Genomic DNA, 23,567 nt, shown 5'->3' on the forward strand with positions numbered 1-23,567 from the left:
CTGGCTCACTCATCCTTTGTATCTTTAGTCCCCTCCTTTCCTTCACAGCTGAGCCAGGGACCATTCCAGACCCAGACACACACTGCAGCCCGACTCCTTGCAAGCCAATCCTAACGCCACCACGCCAGCTGTGTGACCTCATGCAAACCAGTTAACCCAGGGAGCCTCGCTGTCCTCATCTGTGACATGGGGATGATAATCGCACGAGGCTGTTGAGATGGCACAAGACAACTGGGAAAAGCACTCAGCTCCATGCCTGGCTCCTGGAGAACCTGACGAATGTTAGTCCTTTCTGCTTGTGAAAGGATGAGAAATGCCACCACCTTGAAATTACACAGCATTGGCCCTTTTGCCCAACACCATCATGTTTTCTATTCTATGGCCTGATTTCCCAAATGGAGAAACTGAGGCTCAGAGAGAGGAAATAGTTGTTCTTCACTGACTTGTTGGCAAAACCTGCAACTGATCAGGAGAAAGCCAGGGCCAGGTGGGGATGGGGGGGCAGAGTCACCATATACCCTTTGGGACCTGGCCACCCAAAGGGATTGTCCTCTCACCCACCGGGCAGGAAGGGGGCTCAGCTGGTGGCAGAGAGAAGGGAGTGGCCAGGCTGGCAGCAGCCGGTCCACATTTGACCAGAACCCATCCTGTTTGAGACAGGAACAAACACAGGCCGCTGAGATGACATTTTTTCAGTCCCTCTCCTCGTGTTGTCTGGTGTCAGCTTTCTCCCTGCCCTGCCCCCTCCCTAACTCCCTCCCGCACAGGGGGATGCAGCTCTCTGCCCTGGAAGCCCTGCGAGTCCACCACCAGGAGCTCCCAAACAGCCTGGCAGCTCGTGCCTTGGTGCCCTTACACTCCCCCTGCGGGTGCCTCTAGCGAGCACGAATCTGATTGTGAAAGCCGGCTCCCCATTCATGTTCATGGCTGCTTTGATTTACTTTATTAGCAAACTTCTTTTGTGTGATGACAGGCTTCATTACAGTGTCTATAAAAGACAATTACTTGCTCTTATCTCCTAAACTGAGGAAAGAGACGAGTGATGTGCATCAGGAAAACACAATGGGACCCAAAGGGAGAGGGAGAGAGAGAGAGAGAGAGCGCGAGGCAGAAGGGCCCGTCCGCGGAGGGGCAGTGGGCAGGCAAAGGCTGCAGCGAACCTCTCTCTGCCAAGGAAGGGCTGCCTGGAAGCCAACCAGGAACCCCACGGCACCCGCCCTGCTTACAGGCAGGGCAAAGACCTGTCTTCGCTGTTGGCTTCTCTGCAGGGGACCCCTGTGAAGTTCACACCCTAATCAGTTGCACTTGGGGGGAAATATGCTAATAATTGCCACTAACTGGGTACTTAGGAGGCACACAGGGTAAGCTTGGTCCTAGAGTTAGCCAGAACTGAGGTCTGATCTAGGCTCTCAAGCAAGTTTTGTAAGCCTGAAAGCCTCAGTTTTCTCATCTGCAAAATGGGAAAAATTACTACTTGCCTCCTAGGGGTGTGGAGAGGCTAAAATGAGGTAATGCAGAAGCTCGAAGGACACTGTGAGCTATCCACAAGGGGTCAGGTGGACACGTGGCACCTGTCCCTAATGGGCACTGCATGAATGCCACACAGTTCCCCTCTGAAAAGAACTTCATGCTGCGTTGAAAGTATTAGTTCGTTTTGCAAAAGAACATACTGTTTCAGGAAGTACAACCAGCATGAAGTGACAACCTCAGTCACGCTAGTTTTGGATGTTTATGTTGGCTCCTAGATGCAGTTGGTAAAAAAGAGCAGGAAAGAACAATTTTACTTTAAAAACTATTTTAATTTACTTCTAAATTCACATAGTATTTTTATAAAATTTGGTTTTAAGCATATGTATATCTAAATTAATCAATATTTGACTATTTCAACAATGTCCCTAAGTGTTTATAGTTACCCACTCCCCCGACAACAGGTGGGTGGTGACCTGGCGTGAGGTTTTGACTCATATTTGGAATACAGCAATCTTACAGTAACCCAGGGAGGGAGGTACTGTCACACCCTCTCACCCCGGAGGAAACTGAGGTCTACTGAGGTCAAGTACCCTCCCCAGTTCCTCAGCTCATCAATGGCAGAACCCAGGACGGAATCTGGGTTTGGGTCCCCCAGAACTAGGCAGATCTGAGAGCTCCGTGGAGACTTCGCCTTCCTGGCCTAATCTCCCTAGGGGCCTGGTCCTGACGCCATCGTGGGCTTCCTCAAAGGTCCCTAACAGCAGAACAGAGGGGTCCCCCTTGGCTTGCAATCAAGGCCCTCTGTCCCCTGTTCCTGTCACCTCCCACCCTCTCCGCACACCCTGGGCTGCTGGGCACCGGCTGCAAGGCACTCACTTCTCTGCCCCGGGGAGCACATGTGTTTTTCTTTCCATGACCACTGCAGCCCAATACAAACATTAATTAACTCATTCATTCATTCATTCATTCACATATGACCTGGTCATCGGTCAGCTTTTCTCTAAAGCTCTGCGGGAAGAAATGGAACAGAAACCACCTGCCAAGGGTGGACCCAGTGATATTCAGCCTTGAAAGCTTAATGTGTTGGAACCTGTTGGCCAACCTGCCAAGCAACCTGCCCATTTACTCTGTCCTCCCACACCCGAGGCTGAGCGCCTTCTCTGTGCGAGACCCCACCTATTCATTACAGCTGCGATTTTCAGCCTTGGCTGAGCATCAGAATCACCTGAGGGCTTGTTAACACCCAGCTGGCTGGGCTGCACAGGCAGCGGCTGACTCAGCGGCCCGGGGTGGAGCCCGACATTTGCATTTCTAACAAGCTCCCAGGTGATGCTAAAGCTGCTTGTCCACGAGCCACACTTTGAGAGCCACTGCATGCTGGAGTAGTGACAACCTCCCTCAGGTGGATGTATCTCCCAACAGCCCTGTGAATTTGGAATTATTAATGTCTCTTTGTAGATGAGGAAATAAAAGTTCAGCAGAAAGGACAGATGGGACCAAGGTCTCACTGAGTTTGTTCCAGAACTGGGCCTGAAGCCAAAGCCTTTGGCCTCTGTCTTGCCAGCCTCAAAGCTCTTACCACTCATCTTCCCGCAGCCACAGCCCCATCACGACGGCCGCAACGATGCTGACATTAACAGCTACCATTTACCAACCATTTATTATGTGCCAGGCAGAGCTAAGCTTTTAATATCTCTCGACTAATATCATGCTCACAACCACACTGTGAAGAATTATTCTAACCCCTAAATCAGATGAAGAAGGTAAGTCCAGAGAGGTTAAGTCACTTTCTCAAGGTCACACAGCAGCTAGCTGATGGAGCCTCCAACAGAACCAGGCAGTTTGATTCCGAAGCCCATGTACTTAGTCCCATGCTGTTCTACCGCCCTGCCTAACACGAGGGTCATGATCACAACAGCTACCATATAATGTGTCTCCTTTTTGTCTGGCTCCAGGCCAAATAAATTTATCATCCCATTTAGTTCTTACAATAAACTCTTGAAGAAGCTATTATTACTGCCATTTTTAATGATAAAAGAGCCAAAGCATGAAGAGACAGGTGTGTGCTGGTCAGGTAATAATGTGTGGACAGGTGACCCTCAGGCCTTTGAGCCATCTTCTCGGAGGACGGCAGGAGAGGCAGGCTCCCACGGACAGAAACACTCACGGACTTTCAAATGGCTCGCTGAGGGTCAGGAGCAGCATGCCTCCCCTGTTCCCGGCAGACGGCTCTTGGAAGGCTCGGCATACGTGGCCCCCAGAGGAAAATGCCACACGTAGCAGAGCATGTTCCCAGCATCCTTGGGTAACCCAGGGAAGGAAGGAATGAGCACCACGTTCCTGGCAGTGATGCTGTCCAAGACAGAGGGCGCTGGAAGGGGCAGGGAAGAGGACAGGGAAAGGCAGTGCCGTGCAGGGGCTTGGATGGTGGCCCTGGATCTCCCTCTGCCACTTGGGCTGGCTTTTGGAAATCATTTCTCCCTCCTAGGCAGCAACTTGACCCCCTTTGGGGCTGGTCCTGAGCTCTGGGCCCTTCCTGTTACAAAGGCCTCTCTCTAGACTGGACACACCCTTCTCCATCCACCCGCCCACCAGGTGGAAGGAGAGGAGCGCTGGGCTTGCAGCTCCTGGCTCAGTATGGAGCAAAGCAAACCCCAGCCTCCCCTGAGGCTTCGTGCCTCTACTCAGAGGACTCTCCTTAGGGAAACCATTCCATCCCCACCCTCCTGGCTCCATGGACATGTGACTGCAGCTGACCAATCAGAATGCTGCAAGGGACCAGCAGGCCAGTGAAGGCTCCACGTGGGACTTCTACAGGATGAGGGGAAAGAGCAACTTCCTTTCCACGGGGCTGCTGGGGCTCTCCATGAAAGGAAGCCCGCCCGAGGGGGAGGCCAGCCCAGACGAAAGCAGAGCCAGGGGACAGAGAGACTGAGCCTGTGAGAAGGGTCAGTCCTGCATCCGGCCAGGCCTGTAGGATCTGCCCTGGAATTTCAGTTGGGTGGGCGTCATCGGTTCTCGTTTTTTGCTTAAGTTAGATTGACTAGGGTTTTGGTCACTGGTAACCAAGAATCCAGACTAATGCAATGGGCCAAGAGGAAAAGGGGGATGGGGTGGGGACAGCCAGCGGCTGGCTTGTCAAGCTAGCTGGAGGCCGGGCTGTGGGGTTAAAGACTTGTCCAACCTCTAGAACTGGGAAGATTCTGACCTCTACACAGGAGAACTTTGCTGAGAGAGAGACACACACAGAGAGAGACAGAGAGATGGCAGGAGGAAGGAAAAGAGAAAGAATCAGTGACTCTTCTAGAAATGTCAGAGCTGTTGGAACATCGTTTCTAGGGTTTTCCCATCAGGATAGACAGCCTGGTCTGGAAACAGAGTCAAATTATTTATCCCTCAGCCCTGATATCGATTTATCTTAATTTCTGAAAATACACTTATGCCTTTCAGACCATCTCTTCTCTCTGTCACCAAGAAGAAAAGGGATTTAGCAGAGATTAATCAGAGGGAATCTGGCCCTTGGTCAATGCCCGGCTCTGGCTGAAAGAGAACCCCTGTAATCCAGGGAGGCGCCGCCAGCAGATGAATGGGCCGGCCTGTTCCCCTCCGCCTGCGTCCGGCTTTCCGCAGGGGCCTGGGGGACAATGCGCTGGCAGATGGGCTGTCGCTGGCTCTGGGAACCCGCCTGCCCAAAGCCAGGAGAGAGGACGCCAAGGGAGAAAAGCCTCCTTTCCAGACCACGGGAGCCTCCCTCATTACACCGTCTCATTTCCTCTGGAGAGTGACGGACATAATTGGATCAAACGGAAACACAAACCAGCCTCCTCTCCCCTCCCGGATGAGAGACTTCCAATATGGCTTCATTACCAAGTCCTTTGTAAACAAACTGAGTGGAGAAAAATGCCATTTGTTCTGCTGTAAGTGCCGGCGGGCATCCGTGGATGGGTCTTTGAAACACACAGAATGAATGAAATCATTTTGGGCTTAGAAATTCCTTTGGGCGTATCTTTCTCCATTCACTGTTCTCCACGGATGGGACTTCTGAAGGGGGACATCTAGACCCAGGGGCCAGTTAGGGGCTTGGAGGCTGATTCTGCCCAGTGACACACCTGCTCTGAGTATTTATTCAACCAGCAAATATTCATCAAGTGCCATTTCCATTTCAGGCGATCTTTTAGGTACTTGGAACACAGCCGTGAGTCAAACGCAGAAAGATCCCTCTCCTATTGAAGTTTACGTTCTGGTAGGAACTCACAACTCAGATGTGTCTATTCTGGGAACAAACTTGGAAGACTACTTCATAAGTCAAGCTTGTTTAACTGACAGATTGGAGAACTGTGAAGTTAAACCTCTTCTGATTCCTCGTGTGTGTGATTTCACTGTACTCATGAGGGTGTTACATTTGGAAAACCAGACTGCATGGGCTGGGGATACTAAATGAATGACATATGTGCCATCACCCACCAAAGCTGCACCCATGGCAGACATCACTAGTCAAGTACTACTCTTTCTGATAAGTATTCTGAGGCTGCATCCAAGCTTATCAACTCAGACCTGGGCAGCCCCTACCCATGGATCAGAGTTGGCTGGGAGAGAAAACTGATTTGCTGTTTCTGACTTAGACTGCTATTAATTTGATTTGCTAAGAGGTTGCAGAATATCTAAGTAAATTAGGAATAACCCCAGGGAAGAGGCAAAAACTGAGAAGAAAGGGTGAGAGACTGCAGCCAACTTCTTAGGCTAGTTTTCCTCCCAACTGCTTTTCTGATGTCCCAGCAGAAGCCCATGAAACGTAGCGGATCAGAGCATGCACTTTGGGGTCAGGTAGACCTGGGTTCAGACCCTGGTCCTGTTATTTCCAACTGTGTGGGGCCTTGGTCTGAGCTCTACTTGCCTCCCCTTCACTAGGCAGGCACCTGCCAGGACAGGTGCCCAGGGGGCTGTGCCGAGGAGAAGGGGGTTTCTGAAGAGCTGGCTTACCTTGAACGAGATTTCATACTGCTCCCCTCCCCAGATCTCCAAGCCTGAGTCGTACCCGCCCAGCTCCCAGAACCACTTCCGATCCACGGCGAACAGTCCACCGGCCATCACGGGAGACCTGTCAGAGAAGAAGAACGTGGTGTGATGATGCAGATGTCCTGGCCGTGTGCGCTTTGCGCAGCCTGACAACGCTGTTCCCCCAGTGACGGCGTCCGTGCTGCCCTGTGAACACAGCCCACGTGTCTACCAGGGAACCCAAGCCCTTCTGAGCGAGGCCCCAGGCTCTCCTCCTTTTCGCCCACTACTTCCCTTCACAAGTGCTGCGTTTTAACCAAATGGATCCCAAGTTCCTGTGTATGATTAACACCTAAGAATACTTGTGAAATGAAATCACAGCACATCTTTCCCCCTGGGGCCTGGTCGTTGCATCATATACACGTATATCTTTAGTCCTTCCACTGAACGGTCTGAGTCAGGTCTCTCCGAGCCTGTCTACGCTGTAGAATCTCTCAGAGGGGGAAACCACATCCCGCTGGTGGCCTGCCTCAGACCTCCTGAGACAATCTCTGGGGGGTGGAGCTCGGAGTCCGTGTTTGCAAACATGCTCCTTTGATGACTGTTACTTAGCAAGCCCAGCATGGACATCTGCTCTGCTGTGATGTTTATAGGAGCCACAGTCTCTGTTCTTTCAGCTGAACTGGGAGAGGAGGTCCACTCCGTTCACTCATTCTCTTATTAGTGTGTTCACTGAGTGCCAGGTGCACACGGGTGCTGGAAGAATATTGAGAATTTTGAGGTAAAGCAGAGACCTTCGGGGGCAGCCACCTTGGGACGGAAGGATCCAGAAGGGCAGGTGGGGTGCAGTAAGGGCCTCTGGGAGGTACAGAGCACTACAGAAATGTGAAAGGAGCCTGTCTGCTTCCAGCTTTCGGGGCTGAGCAGGGAGCTGGGGCAAGGGAGGGTGCTCGGAGGAGGTGGCATTTGAGTGGGTCTGTGCAAAGTGTAACTGGGGGAGGGAAAGGACCGGGAGGAGAAAACAGCATAAACAAGGGTGCAGAGAGGACAAATCACGTGGTACCCATGGGGAACAGGGAGTCAGCATGGCATCGTGCTAAGTCCTAGGGGCTGCCTCACACGAGGCCGCCACCTGCTAGGGGCCAACCTGCCTTTGCTGTGTGACAATCTATCAGAGAGTGGCTGCGTCCTTGTCTGGCTCCGCTGGAAGTCTCCAAACACCCAAAGCAAAGCACTCCGGCAGCAACCTCCACTCCCGGCCCGGGGAGCCGCAAGCTCATGGCAAGTGGGCTGATTTAAAAGACCTCAGTTAACCCACCAGCTGCCCAAGCCTTCCTAGCAGAAGAGCCTTTGCGGCACAGGCAGGGACTCCTTCAAAAAGGGAGGCCCTTGAATGTTTGCTGAGGGCTCGAACATGCCAGGTGCTGTATTGAACTATTTATTAATGAAACGAATTCAGTCCTCCCCTCGACCTCCTGCGGCAGGCCTCCTGAGCGGCGCTCCCACTTCCCTGCAGCTGGGGTGCAGACAGGAACTCGCTGGAGGCCTCTCGGCTACTAAGCAGCACTGCTGGGCTCCCAATCTTTAATCCGAGCCACAGTCCACGCCCCTTGCCAATACAATATGCTGCCTCCTGTCAGGAAGGAACAGTCCAGAAGCAACTGATGCATGAAAAGGACAGGGGACTAGAAACTCAGAACTGCCCCCCTCTTCTGTGTGACTGAGATGTAGTGTTCAACCATTAACCCTGTGCTGCCCAGCATGGTGGCCGCTGGCCACAGGTGACAACTGAGTACTCGAAATGGGACTGGTCAGAACTGAGATGTGCTGTGAGTGTGAGATACACACCGCACCTCCGAGACTTAGTAGGAAGAAAAGAGGACGGAAGAACTCATCAGTAATTTTAAAGTGTTGGTTACATGTTAAAATGATCACATTTTGGACATACTGGTTTAAATAAAACATTAAAACGAATTTTAACTGTTTACCTTTTTTTACAAAAACAAAATTACATACGTGGCTTGCATATTATGTTGGATGATTTTGATTAAGCCTCTCTGAGCCTGATTCTCCATCTACACAGTAGAGGTGTAGCTATGCTTCCTGTCCTATGTTGCTAGTATATTTCTACAAGTTTCTAGTACTATAAGAAAATAAGGTGTCATTAGTATTGACTCCCCTTTGTCTTGTGAAGATTGTGGGGATTTTTGGCTGTAGCTGCAATTGTACTGCTTGGAGAGGCCGAGAGTGTTTCTAACTCAGTGCTTCATGGGAAACCAAACCCAAGGCTCTGCACGTGGAAACCAGCCTGGGTGGAAGCCAGTGGCAGGGGCCGAGAGCTGTGAGGAACAGGCAGGATATTCACCTTAAGGCGTTTGGGGTGCTCGAGGCTTTGCCCTCAGAGAGAGGCCTCTCCTTCAGCCTGTCCTGTTTTCCACTGTGTTTAGCAATACTGGTGACAATGCCCAGGGTCCAGTGTGTGCCCCTAACACTCCCAACACAATCTCTAGTTTTCACAGTGCTCTATGGCTAGCCCCCTTTTCCAGTGGAGAAATTAGCAATTCAGAAATGCTGCATAATCTGCTCAAGGGCATGCAGTTACTAAGTGGATGAGCTGTGCTTCAAACTGGGGTCTGTGATTGAAACCCAAGTCTTTGAAACATCGTTACAGCACGCTGTGCCTGCAGATTGCCCACTTGCTGGGCACGGTGGGGAGGTGTGCGGAAAATGACCAGGATTTCTCTATGGGCCGCTCCCCAGGGTTTTGTCCAGCTACAATACAGAAGAGAGACTTCTGGAAGGAACTGGGATACAAAGGCTGGAGAGTCTCTCAGAAAGCATCTAGGCCAGGGGCTCTCAACCCTGGCCACACAGCGGCGTCACCTGGGAGCTTTCACAAACAGTGATCCCCGCATCCCACACCCGGAGCCTGGCGTAGCTAGTCTGGAGGGCGGCCTGGCATTGTTCGCAAGCTCCCCAGATGATGCCACTGTGCGGCCAAGATTGACAGCCACTGCTCTAGGGTGAGGCCTGCCACTTCAGTGTCCCGATGAGGACACGGAGGCCCGGAGGACACTGGCTGGGCCTCTGCTACCGGCCAGCGGCATGAGCTGGCTTACCCTTTCCTATCACGCAGTGAGGCCGACAGACGGGCCAAGACCCATCCTTAAGAACCTGTCGAATCCAGGGCCAGTGCGTCTGCTTATTGCAAAGGTTCGCACAATAAAGGGCGTTCTGACTACCCCCTGGCTACCCTGGAAATCCCATTTCTGGAGCAGCCCATTCCAACCTCAGCTCCTGCTGTCGTGTCATCTCGGGTGAGTCTCGTTTCCTGTCTGAAGCACAGCGTCTGCATCGGTCAAATGGGGACAGCTCTACTCACTCCTGAGGACGCTGTCGTGAGGATCATGCACAACGATGTCAGTAGCAAGTGCTTCGTGACACAGGCTGAGTGTTATCAACAGTCACTCCTGTTACTACTATCGCTCTCCAGGGATGTAGGTCAGCTGAGGGTCGACTCTGAGGCCACGGAGGGTGGGGGCTGAGTGCACGCTGTGGTCCCGGCTGAATCGTGTCTTTGGACTAGGAAGGGGTCTCACAGCAGTGACTGACGGCGTTTAAGATACAGGAGGTCAGGAGGAAACCACAGGCCTCTGACCTGCTGCAGGTGACACGGGACCTGCTCCTGCCCTCCACCCTTGGCTCAGGCTGCGCCATCATCCTGGCCACTTCGCACGTTCTCCGAGAAGCCCAGCTCTTCCCGCCTCAGCCTTCCCTGGGGCCCGCGGTGTCAGGGGCTCCCCTGGGGGACCCTGGGTGTGTGCTGTACCCACGGAAATGGCTGAGCTGCCAGCAGCCCTGCTTGCCAGATGGGGAGGGTAAGGCACAGGGAAGCAGGGGTCCACGGGGGCTAAACTGTGTGAGGGAGGACTGGCCCCCCAAGGATGTCAGGGTCCTAGTCCCTGGAACCTATGAATGTGTTACTGCACACGCAAAAGGGACTCTGCAGATGGGATTAAGGGTAAGGATCTCGGGCTGGGTTGTTATCCTGGTGAGCCCAACGTGCTCACACGCAATCGGTGTCATCACAAGGGCTTATGAGTAAAGGGAGGCAGGAGAGTCAGAGAAGCAGATGCGACGATGGCAGCAGAGGGTGTGTGTGTGTGGGGGGGGTGGCGAGAGAGAGAGAGACACACACACACACACACACACACACACACAGATTTGAGGATGCTACACTTCTGGCTTTAAAGACGGAGGAAGAGGCCATGAGCCAAAGACGTGAGCATCCTCTAGAAGCAGGGGAGGGCAAGGAAATGGATTCTCCCCCAGAGCATCCAGAGGGGACGCAGCCCTGCCGACACTGTGATTTTAGCTCAGGAAGACTCATCTCAGACTTCTGACCTCCAGAATTTTAAGAGAATGCATTTGTGTTGTTTTAAGCCACTGAGTTTGTGGTAATTTATCACAGTGGCCATAGGAAACTAACACAGCAGGAGAGCCTGGACTTGGGCTTTGTACCCACAGATCTTTTCCACACCTCTGGCAGGAGGGCTGGAACGGCTCACAGGCAGCTGCGGGAGGGCGAGCCTGCTGCGGAAGAGAACATCCTTCCAGAGTTCGGAGCACGGGAAAGGGGCTGGCCTCTACTGCTGGCTTAGCTACGAACTCACTGTGTACCTCAGGGCAAGCGCCTCCTTCCCCTGGGGGCTCAGGGTCGTTCATTTGCATTCACAGTTCCTTCCAGCCTTCGTGGTCTAGGATGCCGTGAGTCCAGTGCCCCCCAACCCGCCCACAAACAAGCTGTCACCTCCCCAATACTTCTGAGGGTACAACAGAACGATGGGAACTCTGGCCGCAGAGGCAGACAGACCTGTGCTGCTCCCAGCCTTTGCCACTTACTAGCCGTGTGACCCGGGCAAGTTACTTAGCTTCTAGGAGCATTGGTGTCCCCATTTGGAAAACATGGGTAATAATTTTTGGTGTTTCTATGAACCAATAATATGGTTGTTGGGGGTTAAATTGGGTTAGGGTGGGATGTGCTCAGCACTGTGCCAGCAGCCGGTGATGACGATGGTTACGACTGGGTGACAGGTTTGAGGAAGAGGGCATGAGAAGCTCTCCTCACCCCTGCTGGCAATCCTGGCAGACTGCACAGAGGTGGGTAAGGTGGAGGCGACCAGCCTGGTGGTCCATGAGCTGAGGCTCTGTGACAAGCTGGGAGAGGTGGTGCTTCTGGTTGGCGACACTTGGTACTGAGCGGGGCAGGGAAGCTGCACCCTCTGCGCTAGACTTTTGGCGGAGAAGGTGGTCCTGAGTTTTATGTGTGTTGGGGTGGGGCCTTGAGCTGGGCTGTTCTTACTTACTCAAATGGGTCGCTAGGGTCAGCTTTCTGCAGTTCTGGGGGGATCGGGATCCGCTTGTAGTACATCTCCCAGTCAAAGGCGCCCCGCATGGCATCCCCCGCCTGCGTCTCGTACCGAAAGTCGTCGTGGTCAATCACGTCGATCATGGGGCACACAATGGTCTTGCGGTTCCGCGCGATACGGTCTGAAGAAGCCAAGAGATGCCCGTTAGGTGAGGCAGGGCAGGGGGAGCGCCAAGTGCACGCTGCATTCTGCAGCTTACTTGCATTTTTAACATGTTCCCTGGGTGATGTCTCTGAACACTCGAGTTTGAGAATCCGTGGACAGGAAGGGAGAGTGTAAGCTCGGGGCAAGAACGTGAAACCAGGGCTCCCATCCCAGTTCCGCCATCCTCAGTGGGGCCTTGGGGGAGCTGTGCAAATAATGTCTCCAAACCCCAGTATTCTCCTCTATGAAACAGGATAAGAAGAGGCTCTGCCTCATAGGTCGTTATGAGGACTGGATACCATAATGTTTGAACGTGCTTAGCACAGGTGTCTGTTAATGATCAGCACTGCTCTGGAAAGAGACTGATTTCCTTCCAGGAAGGCCCCTGTTCCAGCCCTGCCAGGCCCCCCATTCCAAGCCCTGAACTTGGCTCATGGCCCCAGGCAGCAGGCTCCCCAGCACCTGCCCTCACGGCAGACTGTCTGCCGCTGATAGCTCACTGGCACCCTGGGCTGAGGTCGGTGAGCAAATGGCCCTCCTTTCGAGAGTGCAGTTCAATTTTTCCAGCATTCGAGCTGTGGAAGAGGGAATGGACTGTCCCAGGAAGTTGTGAGGTCCCCAAGACCGTATGCAAGAAGAGCCTGGCGACCACCGTCCTGCAGGAATGTGACAGGCTAGGTGATTCACAGGCAAATGGGAGCCTTGACCTAGATGGCTTTATGGTCCCCTCAGGCCTGGGAGAAGCTGATTCTATAAAACTCACTCTCTACCCAACCTACCAACAGAATTCCGGCTTCCATTTGTGATTCCTTCCTCCTCCTGCCACGAAGCCCTGACTGCCGCCAGGGGTGCCAGTGAGCTACTGGGGCAGACAGTCTGCCACGGGGGCAAGTGGCTGTGCTGAGGAGCCTGGCTGCTTTCGGCCCGGGGTCAAGTTCAAGACTTGGAATGGGGAGCCAGGTAGGGCCAGGGCAGGCCAGGAGCTGCCTGGGGCCCAGTGTCATCAAGCTATAGTACAACTGTCTTTCAGGAGAGGAAGCAGCCTTTTTGCCTTTTTCTAATCTGCAAGACATGATCCAGAGGTGGGTCATGGGAGTGTGTGTGTGCGCGTGTGTGTGTGATGAACCAGAAAAGAATACTAAATATCAGGCTGCATTCCAGGTGGTAAGGGATACTGTGACAGGTGATAACTCTTTTAGGAAACAGGTTTCAGTCACACTGCATGACTGTGTGCATTTGTGTACTGGATTGAGATGTCCGATGTATTTCTTGCAGAGGCACATGCTTAAAAAGCTTGAGAAACGCTGTTTTGGGCCGTATACCCCCAAGTGCAGACCGAGGGCCACCAGTGCCAGACGCACCCGGGGTGTGCTTAAAAACTCCCAGGCCCACCCCCAGCCCAGGCCCACTGAATCAGAATGTCTGGGGTTGGCTTGGATTTGCCTTGTGGAGAGGCTCCCTGGGGGTTCTTAGTGAAGCTTAAGAATCTTTTCCAGGGAAAGACCTGGAGAAGGGTCTCCATTCCTAGTTATTCACGGCCATTCAGGGGATTTCACTTCCAAGGAGGCTGAGGCCACAGTGCTCTTCTGGCTGCTGGCTCACCGTGGGCGTTATGAGGTCAAGGCAGCCTCAGAAGACAGCGGTCCATGGTGCTGTGCTCAGTTGGGGACGGGACGCCCGAATTCAATCCTGGTGTTGTCACCTATTAGCAGTAGAGCCTTGGATAAGATCATCTGATGTCTCTGAGCCTTGGTTTCCTTGCCGACAAAATGGGGTCTCCTGAGGGCTGTGGGACATCGGAGCAAGCTGCTTCTTGCCACCTTGGCACGTGACCAGCACTCAGCGCCACTCTGTGCCGGGATCACCGAAGGACGCTCAGAAGCAGGAGTTGGAAGGTTGAGCGTCTCCCTTGTTCTCTTTGCCTGTGGGTTTTCTCAGATGCCAAACGTAGATAGTAATGCCCGGCCTGCCCGCCTCACCACGTGATGGCCAAATTCAAATGTTAATGTGGCCTAAAGCACTAAGGGCCTAATAGAGCCATGATGATCATGATGATGATGAAGGAAATGATATCAACAGTGACTTTCCATTGGGGGGCTGAGTCCTTCTCGGGCTCAGAAATGTGTGCTCTCGGAGGGAGGCAGAGTGAGCTATGCATGGAGGTGTTAATGGCTTCCCAGACAAAAGCTATGATGCGGTCTGTCAGCTGCTTCTATTAGCAGGGACAGACTTTCAAATCTACACCACTGGCTCACATTTCTATTAGAAAAGGAAGGAAAAAAAAAAGAACGGGGGATGTTTCTTCCATGAATGTCTGCAGATTATGAAAATTGCCCTCATATATTTCCATAGAAACAGAGTTAAGGGCTATTTAGACTACAAGCGAGGCTGCAGGCCCCTCCACTTCATTCTCTTTATGAGTCGCTGAATGACCCTACAAATGGGCTCTTCCTGCAGGACTGTAAATTAGGCGATTTATGGGGAGGCTTTTTTCTTTTCTTTTTCTCTTTCAGTAAGGAGAGGCAGATGCAGGATATCTCTTGGTTTAATTAAATAAACAGTTTCCCAGAAATTCTGGGTTATATCCTTTCCCTGACCCAGCAAGACCCTGGACCCTTGGAGAATCTGATCGTGACGGTTCCCGCTGCCCTGTGTTGCGGACTTGCTGGAACACCCTGTTGATGGGGTGGGTTTTGCTTTCTGTCCTCACCCCGCAGTGGTGGCATTCCCTGACCAGTGCTCCTCAAACTGTGGTCCCTGGACCAGCAGCACTGCCACTGCCGAGAGCTGGTTAGAAGTGCAACTTGTCAGGCCCCACTCCGGCCTCCTGGATCAGAAATTTGGGAGGCGGGGAGGGAGCACTCATGTTTTAACAAGTCTTTCAGGTGGTGATGCTGATGCACGCTCCAGTTTCCCCTGAACTTTGCTCCCGAAGCCTTCTGTGATGGACCGCTTCCCGATCCATTCCCGAGACACTCATTTTTCTCTCTAGAGTGAAAACTCTTCCCTACTCTGCTTCTAGCCCTGGTCCTGTCCCTCACCTGACTCCTGGTCTCAAAGGACATTTCCTCTTCAACGTCCGCCTGTCAGCGCCAGCCCACTGCCTCCATCAAAACTGAACTCCTCAAAATTCCAGCCTCTTTCCTCAGCCAGCTACCAGGTGCCTCACACCCGGCCTCTGATCCTCCCGTCTCCCTCCTGTCCCCAGGCTGCGGGGATGGCTCCTGGATCATGCTGCCCTCTGTCCATAGCCCTTCCCTGGTATCTTTCAGCAACTCTTGTCTAAGAGGAAGTGAATCTACGGAGCCCGTGTGGAATTATGGAAGAGAATAGACTTTGGAGCCTGACAGATGGTGACTTTGAACTTACAGCCCAAGGGGACCAGCGAGTCACTCAGTATTTCTGAACCTCAGTCTCTTTTACTACAGAAAGGGGATACTTTTGACCTTGTGTGGTTCTGTGAAGAACAGACACAATGCTTGTAACCCGCCTGGCTCACAGTAGCGGTGCAGTAAATGGCAACTATTGCAAGCTGACATGATGCCCTCCCACAGCCTGGCTCTTAGCAGTAGACAGCCTTGGCTCGCTTTCCAGCAGAACTTAAAGTAATCTGAGGGAAGCAGGCATGTCCCTGGACACTAAAGTGGTGTGTGACTTTGGGCAAATCACTTCCCTTCTCTGAGTCTCAGCTTCCTTGTCTGTGAATGAAGGGATAGGACTGGCTGGACTTTAAAGGTCTCTTTGAGCACACCTGGACTTCGAACCCCTCATGGCACTTGGCTGGGTGCATCTTAAGAAGGCAAGGGAACCCTTGTGAGTGACTCCCCGTAGCGGACTGGGGCTGGTGGTGGCTGGCTCCTTCCAGGCCGCCTCCCTTGAAGTGGGGTGGGGGGGGCCCCCTTACCTAGCAAGGGGGGAAGCCAGTTGACATTGGCTTCGCAGTGTGAATCCAAGAATGTGATGACATCCCCGGTTGCCACGGAGGCCCCCAGCATTCGGGTCCTGATTAGCCCTTCCCGTTTCTTGGTTCGGAGAATCCTCACACTGGGGAAAAGAGCCATGTAGTCTTCAAGTGGCTTCTTCAGGTGCTCTGTGAGGGACACAGGAGACGAGAGACGGAAAAGAACAGTTGCTTAGTAATCATTGTTATGGCTCCTCCCTTACGTGTGCACTGCACTTTACAGTCTAGACACGGCTTCCCTGTACACTGCCTCATTGGACCTTTCAGACAGGGCCACGAAAGGCAGGGATCAGCACCTGGGTACTACAGATGGGGACATTAAGGCTGAAAGAGGTCCAGAGAGAGTGTTCAGACCTGGAACACAGAGACCTGTCCAAGGGTGTGGACATTTGTGGTTTATGCCTGGTGGGGACCCATTCCCTCACTCTCTGGTAACAGCATCTTGATTTTGGGACACCGGCCCTCCCCTTCTCAGTCCATCAGCCCTGGGTGGGGCTGACCCCATGTCCTGGTTCAGGGGAGGAGCCTGTGCCGCAGGCCTGACCAATCAGGGCAGTCCATTCCCTCGGCCACAGTGATTGGCTCAGGGATGGCCATGGGACCCGAGTTGGTCCAGAGAATGAGTCCTGAGAATGTTTTTCGGAACTATTGAAAAATGAGGCCCTTCCTTTTCGCTGGAGTTGCTAGTTGCTTGGCCATAAGTCTGGAGCTGCTGGTGACATCTTTGGCAAAATGAGGTGATGAGAGACGGTAGGGAGAATCCGCTGAAACTGAAGCCAATGAGAGTCTAGAGATAGCGACACTGTCTTGATGACATTTGGATTCCACAGGCGCCCCTGTGCCTGACTCCTCCATGTCCTCATCACATAACGGCAACAAACTCCTCTCCTTGCTTATTCTAATGCAGCTTGGACTTCTGCCCCGTGCCCAGAAAAGCTGCTTTGAATAAATACCAAAGGCAGCTTCTTTCTACTAAAGTCCCAGCCTCACCGTTGGTGTCTCTGATTTTAATCAGGGTTAGGGTCCTTTATGAAGACTCCAGAATGGCTACAAAAGAAACCTATAGTTTACATCATACTTAATGATGAAATGTTGAATGTTTTCCTCCTATGACCAGGAGAAAGGCTGCACACTTTCACAACTTCTCTTCAAGATTGTACTAGAATTCCTATCCAGTGCAATTGGTAAGAAAAAGAAATAAAGGGCACAGAGATTAGACATACAGCCAGTAAATGACTGGGTCTGCTGTGGAAACACGGTAACACAATGGTTTCCCCTTCGGGGTGTGTTTCCCCAGCCTCTGACAATCTTACACTACCGTCATGATTTTTGTGACATCCACCTTCTTTACTACAATTTGCTTAGGTTTATTTTTTTATTTTATTTATTTTTTGAGACAGAATCTCACGCTTGTTGCCCAGGCTAGAGTGCCATGGCGTCAGCCTAGCTCACAGCAACCTCAAACTCCTGGGCTCAAGTGATCCTCCTGCCTCAGCCTCCTGAGTAGCTGGGACTACAGGTGCACATAGCCACACCTGGCTAATTTTTTCTATTTTTAGTAGAGACAGGGTCTCGCTCTTGCTCAGGCTGGTCCCAAACTCCTGACCTCAAACGATCCTCCCGCCTCGGCCTCCCAGAGTGCTAGGATTACAGGCGTGGTGAGCCACCACACTTGGCCAGTTTTTTTTTTGTAAATCAACTAACTTTTTAAAATTAAATTTATTTTAAAAGGAAACTTTAAACACTTACCATAAATGGAAAATTGGTATCATTTATAATGAAGAGCTAATAAGTAAAAATACCCAATAAGTAAAAATTAAACAATGTTCTTAGATTTTTGTCGGATACTCCTGCCTCCCCAAGACTGTGAACTTAAGGTCTGCTCTCTTTTTACCAAGAAGGGTGCTGTGGAAAACCAACTGACGTGCTCCATTTAGGTAATCAGGACAAAGGCAAGAGAACTGAAAAGCAAAGGCTCTCGGTCTATATGGTCCAGCCTCGCTTAGTGCAAAGTCTCTGAACCACCTGAAGTTATTTTAGTTACGGCTTAAAATCACTGTTGTGCTGGCACACTTTTAGAGAAACACTGCCCTCTTCACATCGATTTACGCCACCAGCAACTTATTTGAGATGAAGTGTGTTTTGTGTCACGCTGCCTGGCACCTTGTAGGTTGGAGAAATTAAAATACAGAGAAAAGATGATCTACGCACATGCAAGCGGAGGCCAGAAGTCTCAAAAACACTCCAGGTCTCTTCCTGCTTGTGCACAGAGATTAATACGGCTCCCCCTCGCCCTTTCCCACTTCTCTGTGGAACAGTGACTCTGGAGAAAGCAGAAATCAATTTGCCCTAATTGAGGGACTAAATCTTTCCAAAAGAGACTTTCTTGGGCGACAAGACAAGATAGCAAGAGGCACGATCATGCTCCAAATATGCCACAATTCAGGCAGGAACAGTGTCTTCAAAAAAAGAAAAAAATCCATAGTCATTGTCTGTGACCACCGCTCCTCCTTGGCTGGGTTCAACTAGTAGGTCATTATGACGAGAATGAGATAATCTCCTCTACCACACACCGCTACTCCCATCAGAGGAGAAATATCACCCCGTCCGGCTCTAATCATTGAGGGCCCCGCTTGGACAGGGCCCCATCACTAAATCACCCTGAACGCAGATGGCCACAGTCATTACAGATTGACCAATTAAGGCCTTCTGACAGCTTGTGGTAAAGTTGGAGCAATTATTTAGGGGCAATTATGCTCTTCCTGTCCTTATTAGAAAGTGCATTACACAAAATCAAAACTGTTGTCTTATTTTACCACACTGTCCTCTTGGATGAGGACATTCTAAACAAAAAGTCACAGATTTTTAGAGCTGGAAGGGACTGTAAATGAAGATGATGATGGTTATGACGGTAATGACAGGGAACAATCGCTGAGCCCCTGCTCTCACACGGAGCTCCCTATTTCATATATAGCTGGCAGCTACAAGAACCTGACAAACTAGGTATCACGGCTCCATTTTATAGAAGAAGATACCAACGCTCAGAGTGGGTGATGTCACCTGCCCAAGGAACATAGTTTATAAATGATGAAGCCAAGGTCTAAGACTCACCCTGCCTGATTGTAAAAGAGCAGGCTCTTCCTACTGCTCCAAACCCCATCTCTGCCTCAGTAAGTCCATTCATTCTACCCAGAGTGGAGGAGGGAGAACCAGAGAAGTTAAACGTCTTACCTAGAAACATACAGTGAGTCTGTGACACAGCAGGGCTATAACTCAGTTCAGGGATTTTTCCAGCTTCATAAGCCCTAGGGCAGGAAGGGCAAACTGGCTTCATTCAAGTGCCTATCCTGAAGGGTTTGGAATGTATACCTAAAGTTGTGTTAAGAAAGATTCTGAGGCTCTATTCTGGCTCAGCATGAAAATGCCAAGACTGAGACGGGATGTTTCAGCATCTGACATGGCAGGAAGGCAGCAGCCCTAATGCCACATACTCATCACCCCTCTTCCAGGGGCTGCCCTGATGGTAAAACGATACAGAATTGTTTTTGCCCTTATTACCCCTTATTGAGTGATGAGTCAGAGCCATCCAATGGGACCTGAGGCTCATTCTGAAGGAGGTGAGCCCCCAGCGCTGTAAGGCATTTAGCAGGTGTTAGACCTGCTTACCAGAGAGCTGAGAGACGGAGGCTGTGGCACACGCACCTGGTGCCCACCCCACCCCCCATGGCATTTGTTGTCCCCATGTCTGCCTGCCTTCTACCTGCCAGCATCCACCCCTCTGCCACGACTGCAGTGTTGGTGGGCAACCAGCCCGGCTGCCTTGCCCCTCAGGTAGGGTGACCCCGAGCACGTGCTCTATGATGGCTCCAGAACTCTGCCCCTTCCCATGGGATGATTCTGAAGCCAGTGGAGACTGTACTTGTAACCATCACGCTGTAAGAGGAGAAAAGCCATGGGGAGTAACATAGAAGGACATGGCAACTTAACTTGTGTAATTCTAGCTCCTCTCCCAAGATTACTCCCAATAAGTTATCTCCAATGTTGCACACACAGTATCTTCTCAGGAAATACTTGATTGTCCCACTGGACTCCTCCCAAAGCCAGTACAAGGAGGATGGGGCAGGTATCACCACCTCCAGCGTTACTGGAGAGGAAACTGAGGCCTCGGGAGGGGAAGACTTTGCCCCAAGTCTCTCAGCTGGTGAGGTCTGAGTGAGGACAGGACTCAGGGCTCGTGCTTCCCACAGTTGTCCCTGTATGTGCTGTCCTGCTCCGGTGCACGCACACAAACACACACTGGCTTCTCTGAGGCCCCTGTGGGCCCTTGGTTCCTGTCTTGAGATGGAGCCTCTCCCTGCTGTCTGGTTGGAAGGGCTCCTAGGGCTCCAAGGATGGTGACACAAGGAGGAGTTGCACTCAGAGCAGTTGGAGTGGGTGGAATTGTGTCCCTCCAAAAGATATGTTGAAGTCCTAACCCCTGGTATTTGTGAACGTGACCTTATTTGGAAACAGGGTCTTTGCAGATGCAATCACGTTAAGATGAGGTCGTACTGGATGAGGGCAGGCACTAATCTGATGACCGGTATATTTTTAAGAGGAGAGAAATTTGGACTCACAAAAACAAGGAGAAAACTGCATGTGATGATGGAGGCAGCGAATGCCAACGATTGCCGGCACACCAGGAGCCAGAAACACGCTGGGGAATATCCTGCCCCGGAGCCGTTAGAGAGAGCAGGACACTTTGGTTTTGGACTTCTAGGCTCCTGAACTGTAAGAGAATAAACTTCTGTTTTAAGCCACCCAGTTTGTGGCTCTTTATCAGAGCAGCTGTAGGAAACTAATGCAGGAATGGTGAGATGCTCACACACTGGCACTGTGACAGGGACATGGCAGGCATAAGGTCCCTGTCCTGTGGAACTGCAGTAGCCAGGACTCTGCCCTTCTTCAGTCTTGTCAACACGTAGCAGGTCAAGTGGCCCAGGAAGGAAGAGACAGGCCCAGGAAGGAAGAGAAGGAGAAAGAGCAGAAGGGAAGGAGGGAGCAGCTCACCAACCAGATAGACCCACATCGTCCCCAGAGCTGCTTCTACGGCCCCGGGTGCTGCTAACAACGCACAGGCGGGAGAGGCTGCCCTTGGCGCACGTGGGCGGGCTTCTGGCCTGCAGGCGTTCTGGGTCTTGCCTTGTCTTGGCTCTGCTGGGCTTCTGGCTATTAAATTGTCATAGTTCATCTGTTTCCTTGCATCTTGGGACACACTGACTCACTTGTAAGTCTTAGTGTATTCTAAAGCACCTGCTATCCATTTGGAGACAGCGGAGGGCACGCGGTCATCAAACGCATCACCCTCATCCTGCTGTGACCCTCAGGTGTCTCTAGCCAAAGGGAGAATTTTAAAATAAGGTGGTCCCTCACCTTTACTATCATTGTCATTGTCATGCTTTCTGTCAGGTGCTTACTGTGTGCCTACGCCCCGTGTCATGTGCTGCTACACACAATGTCTCATTTCATTCCCATGACAACTCTAGTAGGCAGGCACTGTTAACACTCCTATCTTAGACAAAGGGAAACTGAGGCTCAGAAAAGTTCTATGTGAATCTGTGTTCAGACAGCTCGTAGGTGACAGCCAGGAGTCATGCCAGGTGTTTCCGATTCCAAAGCTGGCACTGTTACCCCTGCAACTGTATCACCTCCCAACGCCCCTGGTCTCTCCATTCTGTCTGGAAGGTACCAGTTTCCAACCCCAACCCTCTGGGATGTCCAGGGCTTTCACTTGCTTGAAAATCTCATAGGTAGGTAAATATAAATAGGAAAATTGAAACGAGAGGTCAAGAAGGAAAGCTATAATTATACCAGGACGGGTTTTGGCAAGTGAAATGCATAGACATTTAAGCGTCATTTACTATTTGGAAAAGGGAAACAGACCAGCCCTTCAGGAAAGGCACTTTTTCTGGCTCAGAGTCCCAGGAGGAATTTCAGAGAGTGGCAGAGCTGAAAGGAACCTCAGAGTTCAGCTAAAAGACCTTCTTCATTCTCCTTTGACATGAGTCCACGCATAAGACAGCCTACGGCATAGCAGGCATGTCTGATGTGCGGCTTTGGAAAGCCAACGTTTCTTTCCTCCTCTTCCCTTTCCCTTCCTTTTGCCTCCTCCTCCTCTTCTTTTTGATAACGGCTTTACTGGGCTATCATTCACATATCATACAATTCACCCATTTACAGCATTCAATTCAATGTCAACCAGCCATTTCTCGCACTGTTGAGAGCAGTGAGCCAACTGTATTTCGGCAAGGGCATTTCTGCCAGGGAGAATTCAGTTCAATCAAGAAGGCATTTACTGAGCTCCTGCTGTGTGTCAGGAACCGTGCTGGGCACATTCCTTTCTGTTGATCTAACACAGTGGTTTTCAAAGTATGGTCCCAGACCAGAAGCATCGGCCTCATCTGGGAATTTATTAGAAATGCCAATTCTCAGGCCTCACCTCGGATCTTCTGAATCAGATCAGTGGGTCCCAATGACCTGGATTTTAACAAGCCCTCCAAGTGGTTCTTCTGCATGCCAAAAGTTTGAGGATCGCTGATGTAACACAGTGCAGAAGGTGAGCTCAGAGAAATCAACCTGGGTCACTTGATCATCTTAGGATCTTTAAATGATTAAACATAGAACCCCTTGTTTCCTGCTAGCATAATGGAAAGACCGAAGTTCTTCAAGGAATCCAAGACTGTTTGCTGCCCCCCTATCCCCCCAGCCCAGCAAACCTGTGAGGGCGGTGGGTGCTGGCTCCCTCCCACCCCTGCTCCTAACCCCCAGCACAGCCCTGGGACTCACGCTGGTCCCCACCCGGCCTGGCCTCCCCGTTTCCCTCCCCTCCCCTCCCCTTCAAGTGAGGAAAGATCTGACAGATGAAGACACCTCCTGCTAGGGCCCACAGCCCACAGGGGTCTCAAACATCAGCCCTAAGAATCCCGAGAGAAGCCGCTCACACAGATGCGGAGGCAGTCTCGTAGATTCTGATTCTACACATCCGGGAACGGCAGCTGTCAAACCTTTGCACTGAGTCATAGACATACATTTTACATTGTGACCTGGAACACACACTCATACAAATACATACACACATATAGTAATACAACTGAACTACATGGTGTCGGACACTGGAATATATTTTTTTCTATTCTATCCTCTTGTATTCCATTTTTGTTAACAAGTTGGGCATGATGACCCTGTAAACTGATTTCGTCACCTTCCAATAGGTCTACCCCTACAATGTGAAATACCCTGGCCTAGGGCACAGTCTGGAACCCACAGTGTTAAAAGACACCCCGCTCTATCCTGGGACAGGTGGGCCTCTGCCACGGCCCTGGACCCCAGGTTAGTACTCTTTGCACGACACCCCATCGTTGCTATTGCTATTATTATTGGGCTTCTGGGAATGCACACAAATGTACCTGGGGTTCTATAAACAGGACTGTCATTGCATTGCTTACCTCACTAGGTCATTACCAGAATTATTTCCTATTGATTTGAGGTCTCTGAAATACCAATGGGTTCTAAGTTGTTACTCCCAAATG

The 23,567-nt window shown here is 51.4% G+C and overlaps 1 protein-coding gene across 1 annotated transcript in view; it reads right to left on the reverse strand.

Moving 5' to 3' along the window:
* GALNT10 (polypeptide N-acetylgalactosaminyltransferase 10) overlaps nucleotides 1-23,567 on the reverse strand; it is a 184,086-nt gene that overhangs the window by 19,014 nt on the left and 141,505 nt on the right. The window contains exons 5-7 of the mRNA XM_069483903.1: nucleotides 15,943-16,128; nucleotides 11,832-12,015; nucleotides 6,451-6,568 (exon numbers count right to left, since the gene is read on the reverse strand). Coding sequence (XP_069340004.1) covers nucleotides 6,451-6,568; nucleotides 11,832-12,015; nucleotides 15,943-16,128 — 488 coding nt within the window. The remainder of the gene's footprint in view (nucleotides 1-6,450; nucleotides 6,569-11,831; nucleotides 12,016-15,942; nucleotides 16,129-23,567) is intronic.

This window comes from Eulemur rufifrons, chromosome 10 (assembly GCF_041146395.1).
Source record: "Eulemur rufifrons isolate Redbay chromosome 10, OSU_ERuf_1, whole genome shotgun sequence".
NCBI classification, from domain to species: domain Eukaryota; kingdom Metazoa; phylum Chordata; class Mammalia; order Primates; family Lemuridae; genus Eulemur; species Eulemur rufifrons.